The 22,312-nt window shown below is 36.6% G+C and overlaps 1 protein-coding gene across 3 annotated transcripts in view; it reads left to right on the forward strand.

The window, feature by feature from the left end:
• LOC150105831 (phospholipid-transporting ATPase ID-like) overlaps window positions 1–16,439 on the forward strand; it is a 311,509-nt gene extending 295,070 nt beyond the window's left edge. For all 3 annotated transcript variants that reach the window (XM_090394368.1, XM_090394369.1, XM_090394370.1), the window contains 2 exons: window positions 7,890–8,135; window positions 14,959–16,439. In XM_090394368.1, coding sequence (XP_090250494.1) covers window positions 7,890–8,135; window positions 14,959–15,504 — 792 coding nt within the window. In that variant the 3' untranslated portion in view covers window positions 15,505–16,439. The remainder of the gene's footprint in view (window positions 1–7,889; window positions 8,136–14,958) is intronic.
• Window positions 16,440–22,312: the final 5,873 nt, after the last annotated feature.

Genomic DNA, 22,312 nt, shown 5'->3' on the forward strand with positions numbered 1-22,312 from the left:
TTTGGATTTTGCTAAGGCTTTTGACAGAATACAGCATGGAAGACTGTTGCATAAATTGGAGAATATGGGTTTGGATTATAAAATATTAGTTGATAAGAGGATGGATGATTGGCTGACAGCTGTCAAAAAGTAGTGTACAGGGGATGTGAGTCTACAAGATTTTATTTTAAAGATTTTATGGCTTTCCTGCATCTAGACTTCGGAAGGTGCCGTTGAAGATTCTTCAAGACTTATTGAACATTCTCCTTTCCAGTTGCTTCAAGAACTATCTTCATTCCTAAGAAAGAAACTTCAAGCTGTGCATCAGACTTTAGACCTATTACCATCTCCCCTGTGATACTTAGACTCTATCATAAAATTTTAGTTAAACGACTTCAGCAACATGTACAGCATGATTATAGACAGAGGGCTTTTGTCCCTTCAGGTGGCTGTGCTGAGAAAATATATCTTCTTTCTTCTCTTCTCTCTGATTCCTGCCACCACCTTAAGCCTCTATATATGGCGTCGCTGGACCTCCAAAAGGCCTTTGATAGTGTCTCCCTTCCTGCTCTCCTTCGAGCGCTGTCTATTGCTGAATGTCCAGAACCCATTCTTTCCTATGTTATGGAGCTATACTTGGGTAGCTCCATCACTATCACTACAGGGTCATGTGCGACTTCTATTCCCGCAGTGTGGGGTGTTCGCCAGGGTGATCCTCTATCTCCCCTTTTCTTTAACTGCATCATAGATGAGTTTCTTCACTCTCTTCCTAGCCATATAGGCTACTCTCTAAGCGCTTCTCCCTTTAATGCTATGGCCTTTGCGGATGATCTTATTCTCGTAGCCTCTACTGCTAAGGTAGGCTTGCAGGAACTCCTTAACCAGGCAGTTGACTTTTTCTCTACTCGAGGCCTTTCTATTAATATAGAGAAGTCCTGCATTTTAGCTGTTGTCACCCTCTGGTCGTGACAAGAAGTTTAAGGTTGAGATATAGAGTTTTCCCTGCACAGGAGGCCATTGCATGCTTTGACCATCCTGGAAGAGTGGAGATATCTCAGTATCATTTTCACCCCAAAGGGAAGGTCTGTCCCTTCTATCCTAGAAGCTGGGATCGCTTCTTTGAGGAAAGCTCCTCTCAAGTTCCAGCAAAGACTGTTTCTCCTTTCCCACTATCTCCTACCTCGCTTTTACCACACGTTGGTGCTAAGTAGAACATATATCTTGGTACTGTCCCGAATGGACGGCTATCCTTTCAGCCGTGAGATCATGGCTCCGCCTGCCATCTGATATGTGGAAATATGCTTACTGCATATTTCCACGTGAGGGTGAAGGAAGGATTCGCGATTCTGGACAGCCGCAGGCTGTCCAGAATCGCGAATTTAGAACTATCTTCTTCCCTTATCTGCAGAGAGGCTTTCTATAGCCCATTGATACAAGAAGACTTTAGGTGGGCTAAAGGCTGGTCCCATTATCAGGGTACCTTAATTGAGTCAGCACCCACAGAACACAAGAGGTGGGCATCTCTGCTGCACTGTTCTGTAGATGGTGCTTCTTTAAAAGAGTTATATCATTTAAAAGAGCATGATTGGGTAAGGGATGGCACCAGACTCCTCCCTGGATTCGAGTAAATTGACTTTTAAAGAAGCACGAGGATCAATGCCCTGCCCACTCGAGCTCGCACAGCTTGATCTAGTAGTGACGACTCAAACTGTAGGGCTGGCTACCACTACAATGAGATATTCTCATATAACCCAGTGTTGCTTCTGCACCCATGGGTGTCCGTGTGTGAAGGCATGATGCCGTGGTCTCCATTTTGAACAACCACTTTAAGAACAAAGGTTGGGTGACCGCGGTGGAACCACATTATAGGACCTCTGCAGGTTTGCGTAAGCCAGACTTAGTGATTAAAAGAGATGGTGACGTTTGGGTTGTTGATGCCCAGGTGGTGGGAACAGGGTGCCCACTATAGCCATAATAATAAAGTAAGTTATTATAAAAATAACCAAGATCTAGTTAGTAAGATATGGGAAGAATATGGGGCAACCCCGAGGTTTACCAGCACCACCATCTCTTTACATGGCGTATGGAGCGCAGATAGTTATATGGACTTAAAACAGCTTGGGCTTATGCAGAAGGATATAAAAATTCTTTCCTTGAGGGCCCTACAGGGCACACTGGTGATTGGGTAAGGGGTAAGCAAATGACTACAATGATAACTAGAACAGGCATAGGGTAAAACACTTGTAAAGGCTTACGCCTATATATTAAGTCTAGACGAGATGTCTGGATGTGATGTAAGGGTAGTACTGCCCATAACCAGTACAAAGATTAAAAAAAAAAAAAAAAAAAACGGTGGTGTACCACAAGGATCAGTCCTTGGTCCACTGCTGTTCAATCTGTCCATTAATGATATTGGGAAGGGTTTGACAGGCGACATACAGCTATTTGCTGATGATGCACAGATAAGTAATCAGGAATGCAGCTGATATGCAGTATGGTGGAACCTTGGTTGTCGAACTTAATTCATCCCCGAAGGCTGTTCGGAAACCAAATCATTCGAAAACAGAAACCATTTTCCCATAAGAATTAATGTAAAATCGATTAATCCGTTCCCGAACCCCAGATGATTGTTTATTTAAACCTTGACAACAGTACTTCATGCATAAGATCGTATACAAACATAATGAAAATGCATAAAATATTACATAAAAAGAATAACCACAATAAATAGATAAAATATAGACGAAAATTGATTGCCTCTTTATTTTTCAGTATTGTACAGATCGTTGATTTTGCCATACTGAACTGCATAGCAAGATCCGAGACATGAACGCCATTTTCATGTTTGGATATGATTTCTTTTTTCATCTCTATCGTAGTTCTAACAGCTTTTATTTTCGCTTTGCTGCTAACACTATTATTCTGCGGCCCCATGGTGGCTTAATTAATAATAATTTATGGAAAAAAAAACAACAAAACACAAAGAAAATCAAGAAAACTCGCTGCAAATTTGAGCAAGTGTCTGTACTGAATGAAGCCTGCCGTGTAACTGACACTTTCCCACCTTACAGCTCAGGATGCAGTTGCTGCTTGCCTGTTCGGAAACCTGGGCGTTTTTTGTTCGGAAAATGTATTCAGGAACTGAATTGTTCGAGAACAGAGGCGTTCAACAGCCGAGATTCCACTGTACTTGCAAAATGATTTGAATAAGCTGGAATTGTGGGCATGGGAAAATGGGTGTCAGTTCAATAAATGTAAAATCATGCATTTTTGTGTGATTAGATATCCAATGTCATATTATATTGGTGAGACGATGCTAGCAGAAACTTATCAGGCTAGGAATCTTGGTATGTTAGTAGATAGGAAGTTGAAGTTCAGGGACCATGTAGCTAAGATAGCAAATACAACTCAAAAGATAATTACAGTGCTGAAACAGACTCAGACATTATAAAGATTAGGATGTTATTGTGCCTCTTTTCAAGGCCTTGATAAGACCTCACTTGAACTACTATGTGCAGGTCTAGTCTCCTGGTTTCTGTTGTGATTCTGATATAGTGAGAGCACAAAAGATATAGTGAGATATATCTTTTGCAGAATATATAGTGTTATAGTGAGCGCAAAAGAGTTAAAAATTGATATCAGGATTGTGGAATACTGATTATGAAGACATACTGAAAATTTGTAGACTGCAGACACTAGCAAAAAAGGAGAAAGAGGGGTGATATGATTGAGATTTACAAACTTCTGAAGGGGTCATACAGGATTTCTGTATGAACCTTGGAAGCTGGGAATGGCACTAAGAAGGGGATGGGGACTAGATTTTTTCTTTCATAGAGTGGTGCATAATTGCCAGTGGATGTTGTGTTTGCAAGCAGTGTGAATGAATTCAAGAACAAGTATGATAGTTTGTGTGTGTGTAGTATGTGGTCTCCCTCGATGAGTCCCTGGAGGTCTCTCTTAAGAATAATGTAAGCATTCTGTATTGGGGTGTTTAAGGGTCAAAGCCGTATAACTGAGAGGAGACCTCCACATAGCCTTTAAAGGAATACGGAGAACCGACCAGGGCTTCTGACCTAATGTCCAATCCTCACCTTCTCGTGGTGCACCCTGTTGGGTATCTACTTTGATACTGAACGAACGAGGATGGGCTGGCAATTTGGGATTTAGCCGACCAAATTGTATTCTTATTGGTTAAACCAAAATAAAAAATGATGGTAAAACATGACAAAATTTCATGCCGGCTGGGGCGTCGCCGGGTTAAACAAGGCCCCCGTTGTTTTCGCCAGGGAACCAGGGCGAACAGCGAAAAGTCAGCTACTGGAACAAATCTGAAAACAAATCCCAACTCAACATCACCAGAGTTAAAGATCGGTACTATCAACATAAGAAGCCTGAATGGAAAAGAAATGGAGCTAGCTGAGGAATTAGATAAGTACCAAATCGACATAATAGGGGTGACTGAAACAAAAAAGACCAAAACTGGTGAGATCTTTCTGAGCAATAAATACAAAATGTTATATTCAGGCAATGACAATTAAGGAAAAGAAGGAGTAGCCATAGTATTCAACACAAAATACGAGGCTAATCTTCTTGAATGGCAGTCAGTCTCAAGTAGAGTAATGTGGACAAATATGAGAATAGGGAACTGGACAATGAAACTTATTTGTGCCTATGGTCCCACAGAAGGTTCTAATAAGGTAGAAGTGGAGGAATTTTTTGATGCTTTAGAAAAAGCAACTGACACAATGAAAAAGGAAAAGTTGGTCCTTGTTGGGACTCTAAATAGCAGAGCAGGAAATGATTGTGAGACATACAAAAATATTTTGGGAAAATTTGGAGAAAAGAGCAAAGCTAATAATAATGGCAAATATCTGTTGGATTTCTGCTCAGGACATGGACTGGTTATTACTAACACCATGTTCCAACATAAAAATGTGCACAAATTCACATGGAGAGAAGAGGCAAGGAATAAGAAAAGTCTCATTGACTATGTTATTGTTGATAGTGATGTTTTCTCCCTAGTGCAGGACACCAGAGTGTATAGAGGATTTGAAATGGGAAGTGATCACTATTTAGTCTTGAGCAGGATAAAATTAAATTTCATATTGAAAAAGAATAACATTTAAGAAAGTTTTAAATCAAATAAAAGTTCAGCAGCTCTCAGATGTGAACTGTATACACAAAGATTATTGAAGAAAAATTGAAAGAGTTGGAGAACAGGAATCAAACCTTGGAGATTCAGTGGCAAACTCTGAAGAAAACATTGATTGATTCTGCCAGAGAGGCATGTGGTGAGGTTGTCTGCAAGGATAAAAAAATCAGAACTCCCTGGTGGACACAGGAAGTTAAAGATGCAGTGAAGGAAAAGAAGAAAGCATATCAAAAGTTCCTGTCACATAAGTTAGCTTGTGCTCTTAGAGAATACAGAGACAAATGTAAGAAAGCTAAACAGTGTGTAAAACTAGCTAAACAAAAGTCATGGGAGGACTTTGGCAAGAATATAGAAAATAAATATCAAGAAGGTGGCAAAATATTCTGGAGGTTGTTGAAGAAGCTTAGAAATGGAGGAAAGTGTGCTGTAAAAGAAGTTAGAGATGATAAAGGTGACATGAAAACGGAAGAAAAAGATATCCTTGAAGTATGGAGTAATTACTTTGAAAAACTGCTAAATGAAAGAAGCAGTGATGACAGCACAGTGGTAAAAAACACTGACCAGGCATGCAGTCAGGAATACATATCCATACTTGAAGTAGTAAATGCCATCAAAGGCTTAAAATGTGGAAAGGCAGCAGGAGTGGATGATATTCGACCAGAAATGCTGAAGTATGGTGGTATAAAAGTCTTATAGTGGCTGCACTGCATAGTTCAGAAAGCCTGGACAGAGGGATGAATTCCCAATGATTGGAGTACAGCTCTCATAGTACCCATATATAAAAAGGGAAATAAAACAATGTGAGAATTACAGAGGTATTTCCCTACTGAGTGTTCCTGGCAAGATCTATGCAAGTATACTTGAAAAACAGTTGAGAAGAATTGTGGAAGAAAAGCTTGGTGAAGAACAAGCTGGATTCAGACCAAATAGAGGCTGTCAGGATCAGATCTTCATTTTACGACAAATAGTCGAGAAAGCATGGGAATATAACAAAGATCTGTATTTAAGTTTTGTCGATTTGGAAAAGGCATATGACAAGGTGCCAAGAGAGAAGCTATTCAGTATGCTACAGTTATATGGTGTCAATGGGGCATTACATCAAGCAATATTTAGTCTTTATTTGAGTTGTAGTTCAGCAGTTAGAATTGAAGTACAGGAAGATGGTTTAATGTTAAATCTGGTGTGAGACAAGGATGTACATTATCCCCTCTGTTATTCATTATCTATATGGATCACATTATGAAGGAAAGTGGTATTAAACCTGATATCAAAATTGGAGATGTTAATGTCAGCTCTTTGCTTTATGCGAATGATGTTATACTTCTAAATAAATCTGCTACAGGTCTGCAAGATTCTCTGACTAAATTGAATAACTGTTGTAATAGATATGTTACGAAGGTCAGCAATAAAAAGACAAAGACAATGAAAATAGGCAGAATCATTGAAAATTTCGACTGTGTTGTGAACAGGGAACCTGTGGAACAAGTAAAACATTTCAGCTACTTAGGCACGATTTTTAGTGAAGATGATAAATTGAATATAGAAATAGACAACAGAATCAGCAAAGCTGGTATGGTAGCAGGTCAATTGAATAAATTCATATGGAATAAGAGAGAAATTAGTCAGAACACTAAATTAGCTGTATAGAAGACAGTGTTCAAACCAGTTTTAACTTATGGATCTGAGAGCTGGGTCAGAAGTAAAACACTTGACCAAAGACTAGAGACCGCAGATATGAGAGTCCTGAGAAAGATTATAGGCGTGAACAGATGGCATCAATGGCAATATCATATTAAAAATGAGGATATTAGGAAAGAACTTGACATTGTCAGCATCCAGGAATGCGTTAGCAGAGCTAATCTCAGGTGATATGGTCACTTAAATAGAATGGGAGAGAAAAGATTAACAAAACAAGTGTTTTCTGCGTGGCTGGCTGGAAAACGACCCAGACGAAGACCAAGATATAGATGGATTGATATGGTACAAAGTGACTTAGACGATAGAAATGTAAGATCTGATAATGTTGGAGTCTTGACAAGTAACAGACTGATTTGGAGGAAAATTGTAGATAGGAAGTTAGTAATGATGTAATTTTTTCACGTAGTACTATCATATCCTGTATACACCCGTTGAGGGTACATGGCAGGAATTTGATGATGATGATGCATTCTCTATTGATTTTTAGGAAATTAACATTTCATATTCCAGGCAAAAATACAGTTCTGGCATTGTTTAATTTCTTTTCATTTTTCTTTATGCATTACAAATTGATAGTTGCATCAAGAATTTCACAAAAAAAACTAAGAGTGCTAATGTTATGATAACAAAATTTGTATATCTGATATATTAGAGTCCCCTAAAATGATGCTTTCCTGTAATGCATGATCATGTGCTAAAGGGTTTAGCAAATGTTCCAAATAGCTTAGACTTCACTATCCAAAGATGCCATTTTCCAAGCTATTCAGATAATTCAGAGTTCATTGTACTGTATATAGTCTAGTATGCAGCAAAACTTTTATTAATCATTAAAATTAATTTTAGCTCATTATTTCAGATGCAAGTTTCTATTCATAAGTAATCAAGTAAAGTTTGCTAAAATTAACTTTTAAAGATAATTTCTTAATTTCTCTTTTTTCAATAAAATTTCAGATTACAGACACATAAGTTTTGAAAAGAGGTTTTATTCTTTCTAAAAAGTTTTCTGTTGAACAAGTTATTAAAATTTCAGTTTATTTATCAATATTTATTATTTTCATAGGATGTCAGTGATGACAATTCTGTTCGTTATCCTAAGCTATACACCCCAGGTCACATAAATTTACTTTTCAACAAAGTAGTATTCTTGAAGAGTGTTGCTCATGGTCTTGTTACCTCTTTCATCTTGTTTTTCATTCCTTATGGATCATTCAGCTATGCAGTTGATCCCAGTGGCTTAAATCTGGATGATCACCAGTTATTTGGAACAACAGTGTCAACCATACTCGTCCTTGTTGTAACTGCCCAGGTAAAGATGTTTTAATATTTTATTCATCTCAGTTTTTAATTTTTATTGATAAAACTAAACCTTAAATTTTGTCAATTTTAGTTGCATTTTGCAAAATTCATAATCACCTAATTAGATTTTTGTGAATCCACATCCATCTGTATACCAGGGGTGAATATTCCGGGTGTGCAGTGCTCATCCACAAAAATCAGTATCCCCCATATTATATTTTTGCATTTATTCCCATTAAAGACCTCCCCCCCCCCCCAGTTGTTTGCAGACTTTGCACGATTCCTAAAATCGAACATAATATATAGTAGTCCTCTTCACGAGAGTAATAAAGCATTAGTGCTTCATGAAGAAGGCACTTTTCGCTGCATAAACATTACGTTACATTCGCGTTAATAGCCCAGGTGCGCTTTCGAAATGCATACACCTTTGCGCCCTTTGAAAAGATGTAAAGAGGTGCAGTGAGTCAAATTCTTAGCTTTCTAATATTTTTAAACTGCTGAGGAGGCGGTAACCAATCATGGCTGCTAAGTGCTGGATGAGCTCAAAATTTTAGCTCACACAGCCCCCACCTCCTCAGCAGTTTTAAAAATATTAGAAAGCTGAGAATTTGACTGCTGGCTGGGTGAGCTAAAATTTTGAGCTCACCCAGCACTTAGCAGCCATGATTTGTTATTATGTCAACCAATCCAATTCATGACATTTGGTTGACACAATTGGTTATTGTGTCAACCAAACTCAACTCATGACAATTGTCACTTGTCATGAGTTGAGTGATTACTATATCCGATGGCTTTATAACAAACAGCTGTTACATATGTTTTCTGGAACTGAAAATTTGAAAGTGGATGTTAGGAGAAAAAAAAAACTAAGTGTTTCTCTTGCTATGCAGTATAGCAGCTGTTGAGGTTGCAAAGTTTTTTAATGGTATAGAGACAATTTTATTCTAGTCTTCGGAAACAACAGACCACATAAAAAAAATCTATTCTTGAATAAAAATGAATATTCTGTGTATTATAAGACATTGTTGATCTACAACAAAATACCAGCATGTGGGAGATTGATAAGACAGAAGAACCACTGATACTAAAAAAAACAAACAAAAAAAACTGATGAATGTAGGAATTCTCGAAAGCATGGATAATTCCGATAATGATCGGATGTTTTGTATACTGAGTCTCAGTAAACAAAAGAAATTTCTTGGAAAACAGCGAAATAAACACAAACCAGAAAAATACATAACACGGGCAACAAATTTTATGAGATGATTTGCTGCTTCATCAAACGATATTTATTCCTGCTATTCTCTGTCTCGTAAGTTTTTTTTAATTATGTCATCATAAATGCACTTCTTCATGTCTAGACTTTATAGGATCATGCTGTTTGCTCTACCCCGAAACTTATAAGACACACATCACAATTATTAATAATTCGTTTACCATTAGTGAAAGTATTTCTACTCACACTTATTATTTCTTTTCATTTCCTATTCTAACATGTCTTATAAATGATGGTTCACATATTTTCATCTTTGAGTATTTCAGATATGCCAACCAACTACAGCATTCTCCTTCATTGTTGTTTTCTAATAAATTTTAAAACAAACAGATTGTTCCCTCACTCTATGCAGAAGCATTCACAGTTATGTGCTATGCATTATCAAAACTTTCATACATCGATAAAAATGCAATCATTCGGTCATGGGCGTCTGCATAGGGAGTGGGGCAAATGGGAACTCCCCAGGGCTTGAGTAAAAAATTCCACAAATTATAATCGTAAAAGTGATAGAGATATGTAACCTTATGTCTTATAACCCTATGTATAAACTTTATCTGTCTTAAAATTTTATTATGAGTTGGCCTGTTTCGGCCAATGGCGAGGTAGCCATAAAATAAGTGTTCCTGTTTTTGGTTCATCTTTTTCTGATTCGTGAACAGTAAGACCAGTTCGTTTTCCCCCCTGTGTCTAGTGAGTCACTGAGTTGAAGTGTAAATTGTAAATTTATAGCGAGACAAATTTAAGCAGAAAAATACATTTTTAAAAGGTAAGGGTATGTAATTTAATATTATTTTACTTGTTAGTTTTATGATTTTTTTTTGATTTCAGGATTTTGGGAATAATTAATTAGCTGATTTTCAATAAAATATGCGGGTCAATTTTTTTATATATGAAATTGTGCTAAAACTGTCTTAATTCTGAATACTTCTTTTTCTCCAAGAATTAAAGATTAAGATCAGTAAAATGAAAAAAATAATGTACTGTATTTATAGTTGACATCGATAAATAATTACATCAAAAAATTTATTGATATAATTATTTGTCTCCAAGCTTTGCCTCCCCCCCTCCCTCTGGAAAATTTTCTGTGAAATTTCACAGAAAATTGACGTGAAATTTGTAACATGTTGTATAACCTACATGACAGCACACCTAACCGAAATGGGTATGCAGCGCCACTGCTGTATACATATAACTTCTCTCTGACTAGGGAGATTTTTAATAAAATTTAGTAATTAGGATATTTCTAAAATTGATCAAGAAATTTCATGGTTTTAAATTAGACCACTTGCATTCAATAAAAAAAATAACCACTTTGAATGAATGAAATTTTTAATAAAATTTGGTATTGTAAAATTCTATATATGGTTGTTGTATCATTTATATCTTTGATCCTTTTGCTTTAATTTACTTATAGTTCTTCTATATGATGTTTTGTAACTATTAATTAATTTCTTTCTCACTCGTGCAATCAATTCTTGGCCGCCACTTCATTTACTGATAGTGTGCAAAGCTTAGCTTACAAAGGGATTGCCACTGGCAAGAGCCAATTCCTTTGTTTCAATTCTGGTGCTAATCTTTCTTCGAATTTTGGAAAAATTTATTTGATTATGCTGCGCCATCCAAAATTCTAGACAAGAAGAAATTTCATTGTCAAGGATCTAGCCATCAGAAATGTACACTATTCCTTAAATCGATATTTTCTGTTCTAAACTTTGATATCATACAAATCTTAAATTTCTCTGCAGTCGTAGCTATCTCTAAACGTTAATTCCGCACAGATTCAAATTTTCATGAGCGGTGCATTGAGACCAAGACCAAGCAGACTATTGACAAATGATTGACAAAAAAGGATTTATTCATTGAACTAAGTAAAATACAAATAACAACAATTATTTGGTTAAAAACTAAAGCAATCATAAGTTTTAAAAGAGGTAAACCGTGAGTAGACATATTGGTACACAATAAATAACGGAAAAAACTCACGTAGAAAGATTATTTATTAGTATAATTTTCGCCTGTGTGTCACAGGCATCCTCAGTACATTAAGCTCAAAATTAAACACTAACTGACAATTCCAAAAAGTGCCACCTAAGTAGCTGGTGTAAGATAACTAAAAAGGTCAATAACTTTCCTTTTTTAGGATTTTAGGAAAGTTATTGACGTTTTTAGTTATCTTACACCAGCTACTTAGGTGGCGCTTTTTGGAATTGTCAGTGTTTAATTTTGAGCTTAATGTACTGAGGATGCCTGTGACACACAGGCGAAAATTATACTAATAAATAATCTTTCTACGTGAGTTTTTTCCGTTATTTATTGTGTACCTAAAGCAATCATACAGGCTAACGTTAGTTAACAAAACATCTCCAGATCATTTTTAACATCTCATTACACAACTCTATATCTCATATTAAGCTAAGTTAAGATCCTTCTAATTGCTTAAAATTTCCAGCTAATCATTCAACAATTCTCAGAACAAGGAACTAACAGGCTAAAGGCTAAACATGCTATAATTCATTTAACACAATATCATACAATTCTCAATCCAAGAACTTTATGGTTCCTCATTAAGATTCTGGTTTTCTAAAGTCCTATCACGCAATGTAAATCTAATAACTAATCGGTTCTTTTCTTAGACGCCTATTACTCCTCTCAGTATACAAGTAAATTGAACAAGATTCTACTTGATCGGGGATTCTGGAATTCCTTTGTTTTCTCCTTGATCGTCTGTAGGATGTCTGGGTCTCGCTGATCCTATGTCTGCATAACCTTTCTGATAAGACAGACTTGTGGGTTCACTCACGACTCAGTTCCATCGGTGTAGACAAATCTGGTCTGCCGTGATCGATCAAGTGGTTCCGCATAACTTCTCAGTCTACGCTGCATTCTCCGCAGAACCGAGGTTTGTACTCGAACTGGATTTCTGCTTGATTGCTGGGCTGCTAACCGACATCATCCACTTCGATCTTACTCCTACCACCATCCTCAGGAACTCCGGAACTAGATGACTAGCAGACTAGAAAAAAGCCTCAAGTTCGTGTTGCTCAGCTCTATATATCTTTGTCGTGATGCTCTTACGTCGCGTTTTTTCTCCCAACACCTAAATCTTCTTGCACTCAGTGCCATCACTCCTCCTAGCATGTTTAAGGGTAACTTCCGTGCGCAATTCAGTCCTTGTGTACGTGACTGCCTCAGGCTTTCATTCTTAATCTGCTTATTCCGCTAGTACTATGACTCAGATTTTTGCACATTAATATAATCCTTACAAAGTTCTGATAACTTCACAAGAACTAATAACAGTGTAAGGCATAAGGAAAATATTTAAGTTATGGACTTTATCGATAATTCACAATCAACTTTAATTTTACTAATGCAAATATTGCTCTTGGAATTTTGTTACATATTAAATCTGAATGAAATAATTTAGAATAAATTCTCTTGCATTCAGGATTTAACAGTATTTACGGCTTCTACTTGAATTCAGTAAGTGATTTCAATTTAAATCTTATTTGCAGGGAAAATTAGCATTTTGAATTGATATAAATTGTATTGCTCTGGGTAGATGGAATTAACTGATATTTGTATACTTTAGGATTTCCAACAACCTTTGTTGCATCATCTCAATTTTGGTTTAAATCAAGTACAAAATCATGTTATCAACAAAAAATTAATAGGCCGGTGATGCATGATTATATATAGCTTCTGCCAGCCAACTCGAGTCAACCTTCCTGTGGTATGACTTGTAGCCACAAACAGTGCTATAGCAACACGAATGTTGCTGCCTTAAAAGTATGTCTTCACTAGTTGAGGAAATGCAAACTAGAGGGTCAGCTAACATTAGGTGATAGATGACTTTGTTTGCCCACTGAAACACTGTCACTTTGCTTATTGGAGAAATGAAATGGCTGCTATGTTTCATATCTAGAGCAGGATCTTTGGTTTCTGTACCTACATGCAGTGGAGGTGGTGGCCTTCAATAATTATTGTGTGGAAGGAATGCCCAGCATACTCTCCACACCATAATGTGTGCTCTGATATCAGATAATCCACATGACTGAACCTGTTTGTAACAGTACAGGAGGCTATCCAATCAGCTGGCAAATAATCCTGCTGCTGCTTATTCTGTCAGGTTGTGTCTGGAGTGAGTGAATATAGCAGCTTGGTGGGGAGGAGATACTGTTGAGCTGCACTTGGAATGGAGATATGGGCACTCTGTGTGGAAGCCAAATCCAACAAACTAGACATAAAAAAAGAAAAAAAATTCCGCACAGACTTTACCAACATCAATGATGTACCAGTTAGACATCCAAACCTGATCTGTTATTCATCACTGAATCTTAATTGGCATTCTCTACAACTGCGACTCACATAAACTTTCACACTGCATTATGCTTTACTTAAGCATAATTGCTGGAAGATTGGTGTTTAAGGCATTGGCCATAGAAGATCTTGAAACTTGAGATCATCTGAGCATTATAAGGTTTTGTGTGAAATGTGATTTTGGTCAGATCTGATGTCCCATCATGCCAAATGTTTCAGATCCGGAATATGCTTTGTGATCTGCTTTGGCTAGATTTGGCATAATGGGACATCAGATCTGACAAAAGCGCACTTCACACAAAAACTTATAATACTCAGATGATCTCAAGTTTCATGATCTTCTATGGCCAGTGCCTTAAACACAAATCTTCCAGCCATTCTCAAAGTGGAGTAAAGATGATTTAGCAAATTTTAATGCTACCAAAATAAAATACTGCTTTATTTTCTGAAAGACTTGGAAATATCCCTAAATCAGAATCAAGGGCCTTTAAAACTATGATGCAACAAAAACAGTTATTGGTTGAGTAGATAAAGACAATGTGACATTGCTTGTGAACTCAGAAGTATACATAACAGAAATGAACAGCTTACTAAAAGATACCAACACCTGCATAGCTTTATACTAGAATCCCATGTGACACACATAACGAAACCAATAATTTAGTTTAAAAGTTAGACGAGAAGAACTGAAGAAATTTCTAATATCTTAACAAATGAAAGTTATTGATAGGATGCTTGTCATGAATTAAAATGATTGTTCTGGGACTATCATATCTAGTACATTCTTGGGGGTTATCATGATGTTAATTCTGAAAACTTCTTAATGGCATTTTTTTTTTCTTTTACTTCTAAAATATTGTCATCATAACAAAACATTGGGGATGGGTTAGACAAAAGAAGGTAAAATATAAATAGTATTAAGAAAGTAGAAAGCATATATGAACTCTAATAATCAGATATGCATACATATCTGATTATGCAGCAGCTTTTTTCATCTGAGTCTCTTTTATGACACTGAAATGGAATATGTTTTTCATGACACCATTTGCACAACTAAATCAGTTTGGAATGCTTTCATATTATTAGCATAATGATTTCCAATGAACAATATAGGATTAATTTTACTATAGTATAGTATTAATTGATTTTATTAATTTAAGTCTGTGTAATTTTGAATTCAAGTTTTTCTGTTAAATGCCATTTAAATAAAAATATGTAACAATATATTTCTCTTTTTCAGATTGCATTAGACACTGCATACTGGACATATTTTAACCACATTGTGATTTGGGGAAGTGCAGCTTTCTATTTTGGTATGACCTTCTTTATAAATAGTAACTTTGTTGGCAATCGTTATGTAGGAACCTTTCGAATGACTCTAAGCACAGCCCACTTTTGGTTCACAACATTTTTAACACTAGTTATCTTGCTTGTTCCAATTGTTGCAATCCGGTTTTACTATGTGGACACACATCCAAGCCTTTCGGATCGTGTAAGACTTAAGCAGCGCCGTGCTAGGTTACGTTCACGTCCATCAGAGCCTCAGTTGCGCATATCAAGTGTACGCCGTAGTAGCAGACGATCAGTTCGCTCTGGATATGCTTTTGCGCATCAAGAGGGATTTGGAAGATTAATAACCAGTGGGAAAATTATGAAAAAAAGCAAATCTGGTAATTTTGGAAACAGTTTGCATCCTCTGTCAAAACCAGTGCAGTCATGGGGTCCTAGGTTAAACTCTATTGATTCTCGTGAAAAAAGAAGTACCCCATCAACTGTTGAAGTATAATAAATCCTGTCTGCCTTGTGTAAATTGTTACATCAGTATGATAAAAACACACATACACACACAACACACAACTGTGCCTCACATAAGTTACCTTGCTAATTTCAAGATTAGCTTATATTTAGTGTTCCTGCCATTGTGAGCCTGGATTTTAAGACACATATCACCTTAGCAATGTAGCTGTTTGCATTATACTGATGAAACATACTGTAAACATTTTTTGTGCATATTTTGAGATTTTTTTATATTGTACTGAGGACTGATAATGCTACCTCCTAAATAATTCAAGAGAAAAAAAAAAATGCAAATCAAGAGGTGTTTGCGATATGTTTTTATACTGTTCATTGATAACTCTGTTGAGGAATCCTTAAAGCCAGAACAAGCACAAAACTTATTTTAGTAGTTTTGTCACTTGATGTAAATAAATTACAATATTTAATTGCACATTTTTGCCAAGTTTTAGAGTACTTGATATTTGAGAGAGAAAAAAATTGTATTAGTTCTTAGATAGTTATTTATAAAAAAAAATATATAAAACATAAAATTTTTTATTATGTATTGTGAGAAAATACATCCATTCAAAATAAAATCATGTACAAATTATCTGGGGAGTAATAAATCAGTTGCAGTTATCTTGTGGTCTGGGAAATTTTATGAAATAGTGGATGCAATTAAATACCATTTTAAATGTTTGAATGCATTGTACAGTAGTGTGTTTGTATAAATATGTTAATAATATATAAATTATCTGTGCTTAATATTCAATAGTTTATCCTTTGGCAATGCAATTAATCAAATGTTGATTTAATAATTAAGTGTGCATTTTATATTTTTGTTTCATTTTCAAAATTCTTTTCATTTACAATTTCCGAAAATGAAGTTTATTTACATTCTACAAAATTTTTATAAAAGCAAATAAATACTTTTTAAAATAGCCAGTTTGACTCCATATTCTTTAAATTACTATACATCTGCATTTTTGTCAGTTAAAAAAAAAAAAAATTAGTCATTTATTTATTCTTCAATCTGTTACAGAAGTAATGGAAGTAAATCTTGTTGCCTGTAATGACAGGTCTGCTTAAGTTGTTGCATGTTAAACTTTTTCTTCAAAATGTAAGACAGCTTACATTATGGAAACTGCAGTGATAAGCAGCAAGTTGACCGTAGAAATATAAAGAATATTCACTTTCTAGGGAAATATCTTCAGTTGTTTCTGTTACCTGACAGTTTAAAATTACTTTTAACAGCACTTACTGCTTTTTCACTAATCACTTTTTTATTATTTGAGACTCCTTAACTATTCATATTGTTAAAATTTACAATCAATAATTTACATTCCTTTGTTTTTTCTCTTTAAAAAATGATTTCCTACTAATTAACCAACAATTTAAAAGCTACAACAGATAAGTATTGAAAATTTATTAAAACACCCAAGTTGAACTAATTTACTGCACATAAAAATACCTTGTCTACTGACCATACTGTCATAGTTTAAAAAACTCAAAATATATTAGTTTCTCTGACATGCACTGTATGTAAAAAGGTTAGAAATGTTTAATGTACAGGTTGTTCACATTGGACTTCCCTAATTTCAAAGAACAGTAAAAAATTGAAATACAAAAATATGTAAGATTTGGATTGTTCAAACATTCCAGAGACTACAAGTTTGATCCAGAATTTTTTCCTGTGATGCACTGCTGCTGCTGGACAAAGCTGTTGTAGTTTTAAACATGGCATCAGGGATGGAGAAAGCACCAGTGTGGTGGCTAGCTGAGCTGAAATCAAAGCAGTGCAGCATAAGTTCTGTCAGGTGTACAAAAAAAGGCAGCACACAAGACCCCAAGAGTATCTGTTTATGGAAAGAAAATTTCCTAAGAAATGTTTCGAAGCATATCAGAAAAGAAGGTAGAGAGAATTTGCGAGACCCTTGCGTGAAGCTGGAAAATTTTGTCTTTCCACAACTCAAAAAGACTTGTGGCCACACATCTTCTTTCAACAGGATGGTGCCCCACTACATTGATGTTTGGAGGTCCATGCAACTCTTGACAGGATCTTCCCTCAGCAGTGGATCGGATGTGAGGGACCAATTCCCTTGTCACCACGATCACCAGATCTTACCCCACTTGAATTTTTTCTTGTGGGGGTAGGTGAAGGACACAGTCTATGCAACTAAAGCGGACAGCCTAGAGAACTTGAAACTGCATTTCTGCTGCTGTCCTCCATCAACCCTGACATGCTTCAGAGAACCTGATCAGAGATAACTATCAATTTGACGTGCGTGATACTAAAGGAGCACGTGTGGAAGTGTACTGGGTTTTTTTTACAAAAACTTGGCGAGTATTCCTTCTCATTTGTACAATTTTGACACCATGGTCCATACTACTACTTAAGTAGTAACACATTGAAACTAGGGAGGACACCCTGTATTATAATAGGAACAAAAATTAAACCAAACAAATGCAATTAAGCAAAATTTGTGGGAGGTTGTATGCATTGTACATTACCTTGCTCAATGCATATCCCCTTCCACACAGAAATTGCTAATGTTATATAGAGTCACAGTTCAAGTAGAACTGGATTGGCCATAGTTTTGATGAAAGATGACAGCCCTTAAGTTTAGATTCAAAGGAAGGGTGGAGAAATGAAATCACATGAATAATAGAAACAACAGAAAAGAGAAAACAAGTGAACAGAAAGCAAAAAAAGTGCAGAAAATTTGAGATCTTTGCCCAGCAATGTAACACTTTATTTTCATAGTTAAGTTTTGTTGCTATATTTCATGATTAAGAGGGCATGCATAGCTCAGTGGAAGTGGTTATTGCATGCAGTGCTAGGCTGCCTGAAGAAAGACATAGAAACACGAAGGATTGAAGTCTTCATTTCTGGTCTGACTACACGAACTTAAAAAACCTTCTGCTTTTTCCATCAAATGGATTCTTTCTCCCAGTAATTCATGTTTTTTTTTATCCCATAAACTCAAGAAAATCACCTGTAAAAGATAACTCCCTTATCTTTGCTTACTGGTGTATTCTTCACTAACCAAGTAATCCTGTGAGCTATCCTTGGCTGCTTTAGCAATATGCTCTCTATCTACTACTATTATCCCCAAATCCCTGACTTCATCGATTTCAGTTTCCTCAATGTGCTATGCAGCTTGTAACCTTCATATCTCAAAATGCATAACTTTACACTTTTTTACATTAAATTGATATCCATAATGTTTTGCCCATACTGTCAGCCTATTTAAATCATCCTGCAAGCTGTCTCATCATCTTGATTAATTATTACTCTAACTCAACTTTGCACCATCAGCAAACAACTGAATAGCTCTCTTCAAATTATTTCCTATATCATTTATGTACAAATTAAATAGCAGTAGTCCAAGCACAGATCCCTGTGGCAGACTGCTAGTCACCTGCCTTCTCCTGAATTCTGCTTCACCATATACACCTTTTTTGGTATCTGTCCATGAGCCACCCTTTTATCCATATCACCAGTTTCCTATCCATCCCCATTAGTTGCAGTTTCCGTAACAGAGTTCCATGAGGTACCCTGTCAAACGGCTTTGCAAAATCCACAAGTATTGTGTAGCCATTCCCTTTATCCAATTCAGCTGTCAATTATAAAAAATTTACTAAGGCATGACCGACCCTTCACAACGGCATGTACTGCCCCTCATAGGGTACCATATTCTTATCTATCCATTCTTCTCTTTTTGACCAATTTTTAGAGTACTTTTACCACCACCAGATTCTGTAATATATATCTCCAATTCTTCAACCCCATTTGAATTTTTCTCACATAAGTCATGTCACCTCTGTCCCTTGCAAAATGACTACTCAATAACACAATTTTGTCACTCTCAGTTACCTCTCCACGATCTGCACTCATTAAAAGTACCGTTCCATATTCTCCCTTCTACTTGCCACATAATGAAAAAATTCTTGGATTTTGCCTTCCTTAACATGCTGGTCACATTTCTTTCCTGATCCTTGTATTGTTCATGAGTTAGTTGGTTAATGTCACCTTTCTCCATATATATACCCTCTATAAATTATGTTTGCAGCTCATGCTTAATTATACTCATCTGTCTTACTCCTACCTGATTATTTACCCTCCTGACCTTGGCTATACAGAGTAATATTGCCTTCCTTTGACTATCCCATCTGCAAAGGAAGGATGTTTACAGTGCATGTGGGATAGTCAAGGGTAACTACCTCCAAGGTAGCAAAACATGTGAAAACCACACTTAAGGGGATATATATATATATATATATATATATGACGGTAGTCTGAAAAATTCTCGGCCTAACAATGAAAAAACAAATTTATAATTTCAAAATTATTTGTTTTTCAATATAATCTCCCTTAAGACTAATAAATTTATTTCAGCGATGCTCCAGTGCCATTATCCGTCCCTGTAGTGGTTCACAGTAAAATCTGCAAAATACCCCTCTACAGCTGCAATCGCCTCTTGATTCAAAGAAAAAGTGAGGAAGAGTTTTAGTTTTGGGAGGAGATAGAAGTCAGAGGGAGCCAAATCTAGGGAATAGGGTGGACGTTCCAACAATTCATAGTGCATATCCCTTGATTTTCCTATTGCCAAAACACCTTTGTGGGCAGGTGCATTGTCCTGATGAAAGATAATTTTATTTCTTTTCTCACAAATTGTTTCGTCTAGTCTGATTAAAAGATCGGAATAATATTCCCCGGTTATTGTTTTACCCTTTTCAAGATAATTAATAAACAAAATGCTTTTAGCATCCCCAAAACACTGATGGAACAGACTTTGTTTTCTTTGGCGCTGAACCACCAGCTTCTATCCACTGTTTTGACTGCTGTTTGGATTCTGGTGTGTAATGGTGAATCCAAGTCTCATCTATAGTAATAAATTGATATACAAATAGTTTTATTCTTGTTAAAATGCTCCAAGCACTATTCAGAGATTTTCATGTGAGTGCGTTTTTGATCTGCTGTGAGCAAGCACGGCACCCATCTTGTGTAAAGCTTTTTCATTTGCAATTCTTCATGCAATATATATCCTACAAGTTCTTTTGAAATGCCTATAGTCTCAGCAGTTTAACGCACTTTGAGTCATCAGTCATCCAATACCATATCGTGCACTTGATCAATGATTTCTGGTGTTGTTACACTTTTTAGACGTACTTCACGTGGATTATCTTCAAGGCTGGTTACGGCCACGTTTAAATTCGGCAGCTTATTTCTTAATTATTGAAAACGAAGGAGAAGAGTGCCCATAACTTTTATAAACTTTGAATGAATTTCTTTTGCCGTTAAGCCTTCTTTTACAAAAAATTTTATAACCGCACGATACTCAATTTTATTACTATTATTATGGGCAACTCCAGGGAGTCATTAGACTCATCGAGCGAGGCCCCAAATCATGTTCATCACAACTATTCGACATTCATACAGTATCTAGCATATCTCGCCTTAAACTCATTCACTGTCACAGCATCCACCACAGACTCAGGGAGCGCATTCCACTCATCCACTACTCTAAAAGTAAAGAACCCAGCTCTAACACCTTTACTAACCACACTTTTGCCCAGTTTCCATGGATGTTCCCTAGTCCTCCCACAACCAGCCCTGTTCTCAAAAATATCCTCTGAATTAATTTTATAGAAACCCTTCAGTAATTTGAATGTCTCAATCATATCTCCCCTCCTTCGCCTATCAACCAATTTTTGCAACCCACAAATCCTCAACCTGTTCTCATAAGGTTCATTCCACAGACCTGCTATCATCTTGGTCACTCGCCTCTGGATCTTCTCCACCTCCTCCCGATCAAGAAGAAACGTAGGTGACCAAATCTGAGCACAGTAGTCGAGATGGGGTCTTATCAAGCCTCGATACAGAGGAACAACCTGCTTGTCTCTGCATGTCAATGTATTCTTCAACAACCAAGTGATTTGATGAGCTGATTTGGCCACTTTTGCAATGTGTCTCCTAAATTTCAATTCCTTATCCACCAACACTCCTAAATCTCGTGCCTCATCAATTTCCTGGAGCACGGTTCCACCAATGCAGTAAACTGCCGCCAATCTTTTCACCCCAAAATGCATAACCTTACATTTTGCCACATTAAATTGACATCCATTCTCCTTAGCCCAGACCTCCAATCTATCCAAATCATCCTGCAAAATTTTGACGTCATCTGCATTCACTATTGCCCTACCCAACTTTGCATCATCCGCAAACAAATGAACTGTTCCTCTCAGATCCTTTCCTATATCATTTATGAACAAATTAAACAGCAGTGGTCCAAGAACAGATCCTTATGGCACACCACTAGTCACAGGCCGTCTTGTGGACTCTACTCCTGAGTAAACCACTCTCTGATATCTCTCCTTCAACCACCCTCCTATCCATCTCACCAACCTTATGTCCATCCCCATATGCTGCAATTTACTGATTAGAATTCCATGTGGTATCCTGTCAAAAGGCCTTAGCAAGGTCCAGTAGAATCACTGTAAACCCATCACCCTTATCCAGTTCAGCTGTCACTGTGTTATAATACGTGAGCAAGTTACTGAGGCATGACCTACCCTTCACAAAACCATGCTGTCCCCGATACAGTATCCCATTTTCTTCTATCCAATCTTGTATTTTCCTCTTGACTATTTTCTCTAAGACCTCGATAATGATTCCTGTTATGCTGATTGGCCGGTAATTTTCAACAGCAGCCTTGGAACCACCTTTGTGCAGCGGAACTAATTTCCCCTCTTTCCACCCCCTTGGGACTGACCCAGTCCTGAGGCTTAAATTAAACAGAATGGTCCAGGGCACT

This window comes from Typopeltis vanoorti, chromosome 6 (genome assembly GCF_054136105.1).
Source record: "Typopeltis vanoorti isolate ZY-2024b chromosome 6, IOZ_Tvanoo_1.0, whole genome shotgun sequence".
Lineage (NCBI taxonomy): Eukaryota > Metazoa > Arthropoda > Arachnida > Uropygi > Thelyphonidae > Typopeltis > Typopeltis vanoorti.